Source organism: Uranotaenia lowii, chromosome 2, assembly GCF_029784155.1.
Source record: "Uranotaenia lowii strain MFRU-FL chromosome 2, ASM2978415v1, whole genome shotgun sequence".
Taxonomy (NCBI): Eukaryota; Metazoa; Arthropoda; class Insecta; order Diptera; family Culicidae; genus Uranotaenia; species Uranotaenia lowii.
Window position 1 is genome coordinate 45,138,386 of NC_073692.1, and position 15,879 is coordinate 45,154,264.

The 15,879-nt window shown below is 42.6% G+C and overlaps 1 protein-coding gene across 1 annotated transcript; it reads left to right on the plus strand.

The window, feature by feature from the left end:
* Positions 1–9,559: 9,559 nt before the first annotated feature.
* On the plus strand, positions 9,560–15,496 carry LOC129741332 (uncharacterized). The gene is made up of 2 exons (XM_055733054.1): positions 9,560–10,445; positions 10,905–15,496. Exons 1-2 carry the CDS (start codon positions 9,560–9,562, stop codon positions 15,494–15,496), a joined length of 5,478 nt encoding a protein of 1,825 aa, XP_055589029.1.
* The last annotated feature ends 383 nt before the right edge of the window (positions 15,497–15,879 follow it).

A 15,879-nucleotide genomic window follows, 5' to 3' on the forward strand; every position in this document is an offset into this window, starting at 1 on the left:
GTACGCAAAACGTGAGCAAATGGCTTCAGTCTTTTTTTTTTTTTTTTGTTTCGATTATAGTCGTTTTACCATCATTATGGCATTCGCGACTTTATCAACGTTGCAGTTGGCGGATCGTTATTGAAAAACTATTCGGTACAACTGCGTTCGATGTTTACTCTTGGGCTTGAACTCGCGGACATCGGCTCAGGAGGCAACAGACTTGCCAACTGAGCTACAGTGAGGGGCAAAATAAAGTGTCCAAATTATTTTTTTCAATTTCTTTTATTTTTTTGGTTAAAATTCAACGAAAACGCATCGTAATCATTTTTAAAATATTGTTTATTATGTTCTTTTCAATTTTTGTTAATGTTGCGCTGTTAAAAAAAAAGTTTTTCTGATAGATAAAAAAAACAGTTAATATTCCAAAAAACAGGGGCAAAATAAAGTGTCCAGACCGGTACAGCTTCAAATTGATTCAAACTGAAGGCAAACAATAACGATTTAATAATGGGTATGGCCTCCTTCGGCCTTCAACACCTCCTACAAGTGCTTCGGTATACTTTCAACATGGTTGTGCAAGTGTTGTGGGTCGAGTTCCTCCCACGCATGTTCCATGGCATCAAAATAAGTATTTTTAATTTGTCACACCAGTCTTATCAATCAGAGCATCGAGGATGGCCCACCGATTTTCGATGGGGTTCAGATCAGGACTTTGTGGGGGCCATTCAAGGGGTTTTATGCGGCAGGAACGGGAAAATGACTTCTTCAGATTGACCGTATGCTTCGGATCGTTATTCTGTTTTAAAACGAAGCGCTCTTCGAGGCCCGTCTTGATAAGGGATACCTCGAGGTTTTTCCGCAGGATATTGCAATATGACTCAGCTGACATGATTCCGTCAATTTTTACCAAATTGCCCACCCCACCCCAAGAAAAGCACCCCCACACCGTCACGTTACCTCCTCCGTGCTTGACTGTTCCTTGGATATGGCGATCTTGGAGCTCCTCACCCGACTTGCGCCACATATGATCCCGCTTCTTCCGGTTGAATAGCTCGAATTTGGATTCGTCGGCCCACAATAATGTTTTCGAGTACTCGAGCCGTTTATCGGCGTGTTCCTTGACGAACTTGAGCCGCTTAGCCTTGTTCACCTTGCTGATGAAAGGCCTTCTCGCTGCGATCTTGCTATGGTACTCCTTTGCTTGGATGTGGCGACTAACAGTAAGACGCAATACCGAAAATTGGAGCTCTTCCTGTTTCTGCCGAATCGTTATTATTGCGTTTTTCTTCACTTCAAGAATGATTTTCTTGTCCGTTCTGGCATCTGTCTTGGGCTTCAGTCCTCTTCCCGGGCGATCCACCACCGATCCGAACGTTTTCATCTTCTTCATGATTTTTGATACCGCTGTCTTGCTGATTTCGTAGAGCTTGGCCATTTCCCGGTGCGTTTGACCGTTATTCACATCACGAACAACCAGTTTCCGGATGGACAACGGAATGGAACCAGAAATTTATGCGTTCTCCATATTTTACAACTTATTCGAAAGTAGACACCTGTTTGAATACTCCAGTGCCAAGCCAGTTGTTTATTGAACGTCATAATACACAAAACAAACAGATTCGAGGGGCCTCGCGATGGAAACTTATCGAAATCATATTGATTTTTGAGTTGGACACTTTATTTTGCCCCTTTTTTTTAGGAATATTAATTGTTTTTTTTTCTAACAGAAAAACTTTCTTTTTTTACCAGCGCAACATTAACAGAAATTAAAAAGAACATAATAAACAATATTTTAAAAATGATTACGATGTGTTTTCGGGGAATTTTAACCAGAAAAATAAAAGAAATGATAAAAAAATAACTTGGACACTTTATTTTGCCCCTCACTGTATATCACAAGCCCAAAAAAATGGCTTCAGTGTTTCTAGACATAAAGGGAGCTTTTGATGCTGTCTCAATAGAGGTTTTGTCAGACAAGTTGCACTTCCTCTACTGAACAACATCTTATACAGCTTGCTTTGTGAGAAACATTTGAACTTTGCTCACGGAGATATTGCAGTTAGAAGAATCTCTTACATGGGCCTTCCGCAGGGTTCATGTTTGAGTCCACTTTTGTACAACTTTTACGTAAGTGACATCGACAGTTGTCTCTCTGAAGGCTGCACTCTAAGACAACTTGCAGATGACGGCGTGGTGTCTGTCACAGGATCTACTGAGTTTCATCTACACAGACTTTTACAAGATACTTTAAACAGATTATCAACCTGGGCTTTGGGGCTTGGGATTGAGTATTCTCCACAGAAAACGGAGATGGTTGTTTTCTCTAATAAACGTAGACCTGCTCAACCTAAACTTCAACTCCTGGGCAGAACGATCACTCAATCGAGGTGTTTTAAGTATCTTGGGGTTTGGTTTGATTCCAAATGTACATGGAGGGCCCACATTGAGTATCTGAAGGAAAATGCCAACAAAGAATCAATTTTCTCCGATCAATCACTGGCACCTGGTGGAGAGCCCATCCAGAAGATCTTTTAAAATTGTATCGAACAACCATTCTCTCAGTGATGGAATATGGAAGCTTCTGTTTCCAGTCAACTGCCAAAACTCACCTCATCAAACTCGAGCGTATCCAATACCGTTGTCTCCGCATCGCTTTGGGCTGTATGCCCTCAACGCATAACATGAGTCTCGAAGTTTTGGCAGGAATACTCCCACTTAAAGATCGATTCCAATTATTATCACTCCGGTTCCTCATCAGGTGTGAGGTCATGAACCCATTGGTGATTGTAAATTTTGAAAGGCTTCTTGAGCAAAATTTTCAAACCAGATTTATGTCTATACATATATGTTGCCGACAACGAGATTAAATCATAGGAGGCAGTGACAAATTCGAATAAAATTTTCACTTGTACGTCAGATAGAAGAAAATTCACACGTGTTTTTTGCTTGTTAAAATAAATCAAGGAATTCTTTTGTAAAGTACTGCTTTTCCAATCACGGTCCGAAATTCGAACTTACCCCAGCGGAAACCTCCGGAAGCGGCAGGTAAAACCCGTTAGATTACCCGGCCAGTAGAGTCCGAGGTTTTAATAATATACCATGTCCTCATGTCAATGCAGGTAAACCCTTCTCCGTATTCTCCAGCTCGTGTTTGTAGCCCAGACTACGATAATTCTTCTTGTCGCGTTTTTGAAGTTACGCCTGGAGAGGAAAGGAACTGTTCTTTGATGCGCTTCCGTTTCGAATGAAACGGGTAACTTTTGCGCCACCTCTTTCGAGGGTTACCCGTCGGTTGTTTGCCCGGCTAGAGACCCGTCCTCAGAGCGGGTCGATCAATAGGATCCAAAAGAGGATGCGGAAACGATCGAGGAGAACGAAAATGAGTAAGAGTTACTCGTTTTTCTTATCCAGCTTAATCTCGAAAAGTAGTTGGTGCTCACCGTAGTTCTATCCGTTTCAATATCTCACGCCGCTTCTCATCACTGGAGGAACTCACAAGACAAATTCCCCCAGATGTGATTGAAGCAAAAGCGAGGGAATCGTTTTCCCGAGCGATCCTCCCCGGAGCAAAAAAAATTCAAACTACAAACTACACGGAAAGAACAACGTGGGGCACCACTTTTAGATTTAGGTAGAGATGTTCAGGGAAAGCACTAATCCATGTAAATACAAAATGGTTTGGTGGACATTAGGCAATCAGCTGCAACTTGTACTTGACGATGAATAACAGTAGAGTGTATTTACATTAGTTTTACATTTCTTTATTAAACCTAGGACATTTTTAATTTGGTTTTCGTTTCCCTTTTGTTTGTAACTTACATTTTATTGTTCTATTTTGCTTTCCCTATCGTGTGCGGATTTGATCGGCAAATTGACGAAGGCCGAAAGCTCGTAAGTATTCGAATGAGCTTCTTTTTCAAATTGTAGGAAGCCGGAGATGGAACTAGGCTTCAATAAACTGTGCAATGTCGAAATAAGTTTTACATGCGCATGGTTTTGATTAGCGTACTCACTCGTTCGATGATTTACTACCTTCGGTTGATGACGGTGGTGGCACAGCGGCGTCGGTAAAGTAGATTCCGATGACCGGCTCGGCGATTTAGTGCACTGACGACTTTTTTGTTGGGTGACCGTCAGATGCATGTGGTGGGGTCCCAATTCGTTCAGAGATATGGTGACGGATCTCGTAACGATCGGAACCGGATGCGCAAAGTGGCGTGGCGCGTCCCTTCCGATTCCAGTATCGGGTTACCTCGAATCCCAACCGTGGAACCTGGTGTTTTGACGGGTGGCTCAAAGCGTTGAAGCTAGCGGTTATGGATCGCTAGAAGCTGGTTGGCGGTTGAGCTAGATATAAAAAGCCGACGAACGGCTGTTCGACATGACATTAGCACAATATTCGACGCACAGAACTATCACAGTTTTTATGTTACCTTTTATATTTTGTACAATTAATCACGCACACTGCAATTAGACCGCACAACGTTTACTAGCTTTCCTATGCTAAACGGGAAAAGGAAACGAGGAACATTAAACCTATCTCTAAAAATGGTTACACGTGTTTGCTTACATTGAAGCAATATACACCAACGCGGACAAAGAACAAACACTCGCTTTAGCTTCTTTCACGGTTGAGTTCAAAGTGAACTTGCAAATCCCTGAAATCCTCAGTCAAGGTGTGAAGAATCTAGTATTCAAAAGGAAGTTCGTTGACCCATGTCATAGGTCAGCGACTTTTCAAACTTCGGGTCGTACCAACTACCCTTTTTGATCCGGCTGGATAAGCATCCCTTTCTTTCTTACAACATTCGCATAAACCCGTCTCGCCCCCGGTCCTTTTTCGGTTCCCTGTTAGCTCGGGTCAACCGTGTATTAGAGAGGCGACCCGAAGTGGTTATTGCAGTTTATTTTAGGATCTTGCATGCAAGTTCATGTTTGAAGCGTCTTCGTACACTGAGTTAAATGAAGTGGTAATTGTGAGATCTGAATACGAATAAATAACAGAAAATCTTAATCTAATTTAATAATTTAAGATTAAGATTAAAACTAAAGTATTTAAATATTCTAATCTAAACAGAAGTTAGATTGAATATAGTGAGAGATATAATAATGCGAAATAAGTTAAACAAATAAATAAATAAATAACTGATAAATAATTAAATAAATAAATAGATAAATAACACAAAATTGATACAAATATATTTTAACGGCAAGTAACTAGCGAAATGTCTGTTAGTACTGTGACCGTGTTACATTCTGTCCACTTTGATTTGTCTATGCAGCAGGAAATTCGTGAAATCCCGGATCCGCATCGTCCACTTTTGATTTCAAGAATTTTCGAAGCTAAATATAGACACGTCGATGGGTAGAGGGTAATGAGAAGGCAGACTCTCTGGCAAAGGTGGGGGCGATGGAAGGCGACACGTATCAGCGTGAAATCGCCTTCAACGAATTTTACTTTTTAGTATGAAGAAACTCTCTTGTCAACTGGCAGCGCAAATGGGACGAAGATGAGTTGGGTCGGTGGCTGCACTCGATTATCCCAAGGGTAATCCTTAAAACCTGGTTTAATAGATTGGACCTGAGTCGAGATTTTATTCGTATATTTTCCCGTCTCATGTCCAATCATTATTCCTTAGACGCGGTACTCTATCGTTTGAATATTGCTAGCAGCAATTAGTGTAGTTGCGGCCAAGGTTACCACGACATCGAGCATATTGTTTGGTCGTGCGAGGTCCATCTTGTCGCTAGAACGAATTTCATAGACTCCCTTCGGGCCCGAGAAAAACCACCCTATGTTCCAGTGAGAGATTTGCTGGCTGTCGTGGACTTGGACTACATGTTCGAAATATACCTTTTCCTAAAAGCTATTGATCTTCGTCTATAATTCTTTTTTATTTTCATATTTCCCTATCTATCTTCTTTTTTCTTTTAAAGTGAACTAGATATAAGCACACAATTGTAATAAAAAAAGGTGTCTGGCTCCTTAAAGCCTAAAGATATGAGCCGTTTCAAATAAAGAATTCACAAAAAAAAAAAAACAAAATAAGCAAATCGCTAAAGCTCGTTACTCCTTCATCATTAAATACTTTTTGAGAGTACTTAAATTTCATAATTTAAATTTAAATTCATTGTATTCATAGATAAGGATTTTTGGATTATTTTCTTCTTTTTTTCAAAGCTGTATATGTTTTGAAGAAGAACAATATGTTTTTTAAATATATTTTTTGAGAAAATTGAATTTAAATTTGAGCACCGATTCGATTAGTATCGATCAAAACATTGGTTGAATGATCTATCATTTACCGATCGAAACCAATTTCTACCTGTCATTGAACAAACCTCTTGCTAATTTTGAAGATTTGACATTTCACTGCGGAATATTTTTTCACTGTGGTGAGTTCACGTTCCCGTTCGCGTCCGAGTTCACAAGAACTGTAAACCGGGCTTAACATTACAAACGTCTTAGAATACAGAAGCTTTTTATAAAACTTCAAGCGTTTAATTCTCTGACCTACAAGACCCCTCCTCTAACGACTCGAGATCATAACTCCGCTTGGTTTGGCTCGAGACCCTCTCTTCTTCGCCCGTCCGTGTGCCGAATCGAGAGCAGCTTATCCTGGACACGCGCCTGTCACAGCACTCGTCCGGGACTTTACAAAACTACTCGGATAATTCCCGGCGAAGACGTCATCCTACACCGACTCGAGTGACTCACCCGCCGACGACGTGAAGTCACCCAACCCGAGAGTAGTTCGCGTCGTAAATACTCTTCCTCCTACGAGTTCTACTGCGAAGAAGGTCAAGTCTTATCATCGCAGCTTCCTTCGCAGGGAGAGCGTTCTACTTAGATACTCCGGGCGGTGGAGGTATCTTACATAACGTTCGCGACGTACCTAACAGCTCGGTATACGCGGAAGGTAGAGTCTTATCATTGTATACTTTACTGCTAGGATCGGACGCAGTGTGACACTACTCGAATGCCTAGGCTTTCTGCCCGCCGTGTGCCAGATCGAGAGCAGCTTATCTTAGACTTACGCCTGTCACAGCACACGTACGGGTCTTTAACGCTTGGGACTCAGATGAATCCCGACGGTGCACAGTGGTCCAAAATGCGAAAAACGTGATCGTTGCTTATAACTTTTTCAGGTCACATTTTAGCATATCGGTGTCTTCGGAGAAGTTTGTCAGTAAAATCAGCTCTATAATAAAAAATTATTATTTTTCTGATTAATCCCCCTACAAGTGAGATAAAATTTCTAACTTCTCTGTTATAGGTTTTAGCTCTTTGATGTCTTCGACAAACTTGTTCAAAATCAAATTTTCTACAACTTTGTCTCAGATGTCAAGTTTCTAAAACAATTATTATCCGAGATATTGGCCAAATAAGAAACTTAACCTCTAAAAATCAGTTTTTTTATAATAACTTTTTTCAGTTAATTTTAAGTTTAATAAAATGTTCCACAAAGTTGTTTGTATTACTAAAATACACCACTTTGTTGAACATTTCAAGTTTGTAAAATGTGATACTGCAGAGCTATGTTAAAAAGATTACCGAAAATAGGGCTTTTTCACGCCTTATTTTACAAACACCGGGCAACATCGGGCAGCCCGCTTTAGATGCAAAATAAAGTCGAAGATTTTGTCTACAAGATGCAGGTACAATCGTCAGTATCCACTTGTATCCAAGCGAGATACATCAATTTTACTTTTCCATGTTTGCATTAAAAACAACGATTTCTATGAAAGCACATACAACGCATTCTACTAGGTACGTGTGTTTTCTTCTAGCGTTTCCCTGCGCGATGTCAGAAGCAAAGGTTTGGAAGCGCATTTGTATTATTAGCATCTCCAGCTTGTAGAGGATATCTATTTCAATTGAACACACAATAACCTGTACTAATAATACAAATGCGCTTCCAAACCTTTGCTTCTGACATCGCGCAGGGAAACGCTAGAAGAAAACACACGTACCTAGTAGAATGCGTTGTATGTGCTTTCATAGAAATCGTTGTTTTTAATGCAAACATGGAAAAGTAAAATTGATGTATCTCGCTTGGATACAAGTGGATACTGACGATTGTACCTGCATCTTGTAGACAAAATCTTCGACTTTATTTTGCATCTAAAGCGGGCTGCCCGATGTTGCCCGGTGTTTGTAAAATAAGGCGTGAAAAAGCCCTATTTTCGGTAATCTTTTTAACATAGCTCTGCAGTATCACATTTTACAAACTTGAAATGTTCAACAAAGTGGTGTATTTTAGTAATACAAACAACTCTGTGGAACATTTTATTAAACTTAAAATTAACTGAAAAAAGTTATTATTAAAAAACTGATTTTTAGAGGTTAAGTTTCTTATTTGGCCGATATCTCGAATAATAATTATTTTAGATACTTGGCATCTGAGACAAAGTTGTAGAAAATTTGATTTTGAACAAGTTTGTCGAAGACATCTAAAAGCTAAAACCTATAACAGAGAAGTTAGAAATTTTATCTCACTTGTAGGGGGATTAATCAGAAAAATAGTAATTTTTTATTATAGAGCTAATTTTACTGACAAACTTCTCCGAAGACACCGATATGCTAAAATGTGACCTAAAAAAGTTATAAGCAACGATCACGTTTTTCGCATTTTGGACCACTGTGCGGTGATTCGATTGCCACAATCGTATACCCCCATGGCAAAACTCAGATTTGCCAACCGCTTGGTGTCGTCAATGTTTCGATGACCCAACTTGCGATGCCATTCGTGCACGCAATTTTTCTTGCTGCACTGGTCCGAGGCTGCAATCACCCGCTCCACCATCTGGATGTGGTACAACCCGTTTCTGTGTTGAGCCGTGGTTGCGATACGACTGTTTTTCGAAATGGTGCAACAGTCTTGATTGAAGAATACCTCGGCTCCCTTCTGCACAAGCTTGCCAACCGAAACCAGGTTCATTTGGAGATCAGGAACGTAGAGAACCTCGCCCAACGTCATAGTATTCTCGGTACCTTGGCTACCTGTTGAGAACTGGGTGCACTGCTCCTGCAAAGGGCGCACCCGAGATTACGCGACTACACCTAATTCTGACAACTGACAGAACAGCAGACGGCGTGCGGGTGTTTATATGAGTTTCTCCTTTTTTCTCAGCTTAATCTCTTGAACGTGGCCGACGATTGACGTGGTTTAATAAGTGATTGGTGAAAGTGATTATCAAGATCTTTATTTGAAAGTTAAACAAACCATTACAATATTTTTCCTTCTTTGCTATATTAGATTCACTCAAGGCGAGCAGGCTGCAATTATAGTTAATCTGAATAAGCCTGAGTTTCTCCTAAAAAGGTTAGATTTTATTGCCACTATGTCACGTTGTATTAACCATAACCTCAATTTCAAGATATCAAATCCTTTCCGGAAGAATTAGCAGAATAATCGTTGAATTAGTTGCGAGGAAACACTATTAATGTAAGTTTGAGTGAGATTGAACGCTTTGAAAACCAACTAACAACATGTTTATAATAAATTACAGTTTGAAGCGTTTCGCTACCAAAATTGGTTTTTTACTCGAATATTCAACAAACTTCAAAATTAATATGCCGGGATCAGCAATTGAAGGAAAGGATGGAACTCCAGGTTCAGAAGCAAATAATTGCGTCGCCTGTCGGAAGCCTGATTCGTGGAACAACATGGTCCAATGCGATACATGCAACAGTTGGTGGCACCAATCCTGTGCTGGAGTTACCGGTTCAATTAAAGAACGTCCGTGGAGCTGCCGGAATTGCATACCGGCAATAAGCGAGAGTTCCGTTTTGACTACGCCCAGTGTCCGAAATCGACGAAAAGCACTCCAGCTGCAGCTGCTAGATGAGAAGCGCGCACTGGATCGCCTTGCCCGGGAAATCCGCGAAGAACAACTCAATTCGAAGTTGGAAGAAATCCAAGCAGAGAAAAAATACGTTGACGAAAAGTTTAAACTGCTTCAGGAAGAGGACATCTCCGCAATTGAGGAGGAAGTCCACAGTGTCGTCAGCCATCGATCCCGCCAGAAACGAATACATTCCTGGATTGCCGACACCGCCACTACGAACGGTGCTGTCGCTATCCAAGAGGGGCAGGCTCCAGGAAAGAATCAGCAGCAGCAGTTAAGCAACGCGATTCAACAAGATTTGGTGGAGAACATACAGCTGGGACAGGTCACTCCAAAACGAAACACAGGAGCATATCCCAAACGTTCGGTGGTGCCGAAAACCATCCCCGATTCCCACTTGTGCACATCGGAGATGGATATCAGTCCCATGCAGCCGACGACAGCCAAAATAACATCGAAAATGCCTCAAATGACAGAGGATTACGTGGAGGTTGTAGGTACCCAACCATTTGGGGTCCCATCAGGTATGCCGCCCGGGTACTATCAGGTTCCCGCAATCAACGGTATACAACAGCCTCTCCCCCTTAGCAAGACGATTCAACAGAATGCAGGTAAGACTGTTCCATTCACTTTGATTGACCAATCTCAACTGCCAGAGGAAGAAAGTGAGCCCCTTTCTCATCTCATAGAACAACTTGGACTGAGCCCACTAGAAAGATCTAATTTTTCCCATGTTAGGGACACATACCAACCTACGCCCTCCCAGATTGCTGCGCGCCAAGTAATGCATCGCGATTTGCCTGTGTTTTCAGGTGTACTCGCTGAGTGGCCAGTATTTATAAGTACGTTTACTGATACCACTTTAGCATGCGGCTATAGCCCAGCAGAAAATTTACTTCGCCTACAGCGTTGCCTGAAAGGCCCTGCTTTAGAAGCCGTTCGTAGTAAATTAACCATGCCAAAATGCGTTCCTCAAATAATGGAAACACTTCGTCTTTTCTACGGACGGCCCGAATTGATAATTAATGCGCTTTTAGAAAAAATACGTGCAACCCCACCCCCAAAACCAGACCGCCTCGAGACTCTAATTGAGTATGGAATTGCCGTAAATAGCATTTGTGATAACCTTGAGGCCGCTAATCTTTATGACCACCTTTCAAATCCGTCGTTGCTAGGAGAACTCGTCAGTCGATTGCCTGCTCATATCAAGTATCAATGGGCAACACATATTGCTACACTCAATGAGGTGAATTTGAAGACCTTTAGTTTGTTTATGAAAAACGCAGTGCAATCAGTCAGCCGGGTTTGTGTGTACAGCGGTGCAACGATGAACGAGAGCAGCAAAGCAAAGCGTGGTGCAGTACATTCGCACGTTGAGCCATCGAAGGATAGAGATGCTCCGGTCATGAAAGCATGTCCGAGCTGTTCTGGTGGGCATTACTTGAAGGACTGCACCAGATTTAAACACATGGATGTAGACGAACGCTGGAAATTTATCCTTTCGATGGGAATATGCCGAATATGTCTCTTCGCTCACGGAAAAAGATCTTGCCGTAGCAACAACAGATGTGGGATTTCCAGTTGCACGAATCGCCATCATTCGCTGCTCCACCCCCACAGTTCTTCGTCACCCCCAGTTGTATCCACGTTAAAGGCAGAAGAACCAACCAAAACTGAAAGGCAAAATGATTACATTGTCACCGGAGAAACTCTCTCACATCGAAGCTCAGACCGTGGGGTTCTTTTTAGAATAATCCCAATAAAAGTGTTTGGAAATGATAAAGTTGTGCAAACCTTTGCATTCATAGATGAAGGGTCCTCTCTTACGCTGATAGAAGAGGCCCTGACCGATGAATTGGGACTTAAAGGAATGCATCAAACCCTGTGCCTGCAGTGGACAGGCAGCATGTCCCGTATGGAACCCAATTCTATGCTAGTCGATCTCGTTGTTTCCGGTCTGAATAATCAGAAAAACCTTTTGAAAGAAACGCGCACGGTCAAGGAGTTGACGCTTCCAGCGCAAACGTTAAATTATGAGAACCTGGTCAAAAAATACGATCATCTAAAAGGCCTACCAGTGGCCAGCTACGTCGACGCAGTTCCTCGGATTTTGATCGGTGTAAATAACCTACGTTTGACAGTGCCGTTACGAATCAGAGAAGGAAAAGCCGATGAACCAACAGCAGCAAAAACTCGATTGGGATGGTGTGTCTATGGCGGTAGTGGTGAACCGGAGAACTCGTCGATTAATTTCCACACCTGTAATTGTTCCGAAGCCGAGTCACTTCACAATATGGTACGTGATTTCGTCTCTCAAGAAGACACAGGCGTTTCGTTTGGAGTTAAGTTGGAATCAGCGGCAGATCAGAGGTCCCGTTCCATTTTGGAGGAATCGACGTGCAGAGTAGGAGAAAGGTTTTCCACTCGGTTGCTATGGCGTTTCGACGACTTTGAGTTACCCGATAGCTACCCAATGGCCGTGAAACGTTTGGAATGTCTGGAACGCAAGATGGCCAGAAACCCTGCGCTACGGGAAAATTTGATGAAACAATTAGCAGACTATCAGACAAAGGGTTATGCCCACCAGCTAACAGAAACGGAACAGATGAACTCGGATCCTAGACGTACTTGGTATTTACCACTCGGTGTGGTAATGAATCCGAAAAAACCAGAGAAAGTTCGGATGATTTGGGATGCCGCTGCAACAGTCAATGGAGTTTCTTTAAACTCGATGTTGCTGAAGGGACCTGATGAGCTTGTTCCGCTTCCCTGGATACTTTTTCGCTTTCGCCAATATCCGGTTGCCGTAACTGCAGATATAACCGAAATGTATCATCAGATAATGATTGATCCTAGAGACCAACAGGCCCAACGCTTCTTATGGAGATCAGATCCTGAAAAATTACCAGAAATATATGTTATGAATGTAGCAACATTTGGCGCCACTTGTTCGCCAGCAGCAGCACAATTTGTCAAGAATAAAAATGCGAAGGAATTTGAAAGAAGTTATCCTAGGGCAGTAGAAGGCATTGTACAAAGACATTACGTTGACGACTACGTCGACAGTTTTGAGACACTCGAAGAGGCTTCCGCAGTGTCTTCACAAGTTCGAATGATCCACGCAGCTGGCGGTTTCAACATTAGAGGTTGGCGATCGAACTACAAAGAGGTGCTAGAAAGCCTAGGCGAAAATGCCGCACAACATCCTAAAACTTTGGATCTAGAATCCCGAAATTATGAACGTGTACTGGGCATGCACTGGTTGCCCGAAGAAGACCTTTTGGCGTATTCTACTTCACTCCCCCTAGAACTCCGTGATGTTATAACAAAAGGTGACCACCCAACGAAACGCCAAGTTTTGCGTTGCTTGATGAGTTTTTTTGATCCTCTTGGTATTTTAGCCGCATTTGTTCTTCACGGGAAGGTTCTACTTCAGGATATCTGGCGCGCAGGTACTGAGTGGGACGAGCAAATAAACAAGAATGCCTTTGAGAAATGGTTGCGGTGGACGGAACAATTCGAACACATATCTAGACTTAGAATTCCCCGCTGTTACTTCGATGGGGTAAATAATAGTCGCTACAAACAAACGGAGCTGCACATATTTGTTGACGCCAGCGAGGAAGCGTATGCTGCTGTCGGTTACTTCCGCATCCCCAGCAACTCAGGAGGTTTCGAATGCAGCCTAGTGGCAGCAAAAACAAAGGTTGCGCCGCTGAAACATTGGTCTATTCCACGTCTGGAACTTCAGGCCGCCGTCTTAGGGACACGCTTAAAGAAGTGTATCACGGAAGGACATGCAATCTCTGCCCAACGGGTTGTATTTTGGTCCGATTCTAGCACGGTGCTAGCATGGATTCGATCCGATCATCGCCGATTCACCCAGTTCGTTGCATGTCGTGTAGGAGAAATATTATCGACAACAAACATTTCAGAATGGCGCTGGGTTCCGTCCAAGTTTAACGTTGCCGACTGCGCTACCAAATGGGGGCAAGGACCTCCAGTATGTTCATCTGATAGCTGGTTTAGAGAGCCAGCATTCCTATGGGAATCAGAACAAACTTGGCCCCAACCGAAGGCCGTGAAGACAACGACAGAAGAATTAAGAGTTTCCTGTGTACATTCTGGAACGATTGTATTAGTAGAACCGTTAGTTGAGTTTACCAAATTTTCTAAGTGGGAGCGCTTAGTACGAACGATGGCGTATATATATCGGTGGCAGAACCTTGCCATGAAGGGTAATGTAAGCGGTTTTCTTAAACAAGATGAGTTGTTAGCCGGTGAAAGTGCTGTATTTCGCCTTTGCCAGTTGCAAGCCTTCTCGGATGAAATTAACGTTCTTAAACGGAATCAAACACTTTCGAAAGAACAACGAATTCCTTTAGCTAAAACCAGCGTAATTTTAAAGCTCAGCCCTTACTTGGACGAAAACGACGTGCTGCGAGTTGATAGTAGAGTAGGAGCAGCGAAGAATGTGGCATCTAATTTAAAATTTCCGGTAATCTTACCAAGAAATCATTACGTGACCGAGCTCATCGTAAATTATTATCATCGCAAGTACCTTCACTGTAACTCAGAGACCGTAGTCAACGAATTGCGACAATGTTTCTACATATCACAGCTTCGACCCGTCGTTAAAAGAATTACCCGTAAGTGTCAATATTGCAAGGTGTATCGATCAGAGCCTCAAATACCTCGAATGGCTCCGCTACCTGAAGCAAGACTGGCTTCCTATACTCGCCCTTTCAGCTACGTGGGGTTGGATCTGTTTGGCCCCTTGTTCGTCAAAATTGGGAGGAGTTCGGTGAAAAGATGGGTGGCCCTTTTCACCTGCATGACGATACGGGCCGTACATGTTGAGATCGTCCACACTCTAAGTACTCAATCATGTATAATGAGTATTCGTAGGTTCATCGGCAGACGCGGAGCTCCAATAGAAATCCATTCGGACAATGGTACTAACTTTAGAGGGGCGGACAACATTCTTCAGAAACAGATGCAGCAGTTTCATTTAGACATGGCATCGACATTCACAAATGCCAATACCAAATGGGTATTTATACCGCCTGGAACCCCGCATATGGGAGGATGCTGGGAGCGAATGGTGCGTTCCGTCAAAACGGCACTGGAAGCGTGTGTTCAATCTGGACGGAAACTTGACGATGAAGCGCTGTACACACTAGCCGTTGATGCCGAAGGGATAGTGAACTCACGCCCTCTTACTTATCTACCTTTGGAGTCAGAGGAGCAGGAAGCCCTGACACCCAATCACTTTTTGCTTGGCAATTCGAATGGAGTGAAACAGAAACCTGGAAACACATCCATTGTGAAATACGAGATAGGCCATACTTGGAATCAAATTCAACAACAACTTGATGTTTTCTGGAGTAGATGGGTGCGTGAATATTTGCCTTCAATAACGCGCCGCACGAAATGGTTCAATGATGTCAAACCCGTTAAAATCGGGGACTTTGTGGTTGTTGTTAATGAAGCACGGCGCAACGGTTGGACTCGAGGTCGGGTTCAGGAGATAATCCATGGTGCAGATGGACGCATTCGCAAAGCTATCATACTTACAAACAAGGGGCTCACACGGCAGGCGGTCTCAAAATTGGCAGTCTTAGACATTCAAATGGGAAACGCAGAACCTAGACGACCCTGAGGCCAGCGTTACGGGGGGGAGACTGTTGAGAACTGGGTGCACTGCTCCTGCAAAGGGCGCACCCGAGATTACGCGACTACACCTAATTCTGACAACTGACAGAACAGCAGACGGCGTGCGGGTGTTTATATGAGTTTCTCCTTTTTTCTCAGCTTAATCTCTTGAACGTGGCCGACGATTGACGTGGTTTAATAAGTGATTGGTGAAAGTGATTATCAAGATCTTTATTTGAAAGTTAAACAAACCATTACAATATTTTTCCTTCTTTGCTATATTAGATTCACTCAAGGCGAGCAGGCTGCAATTATAGTTAATCTGAATAAGCCTGAGTTTCTCCTAAAAAGGTTAGATTTTATTGCCACTATGTCACGTTGTATTAACCA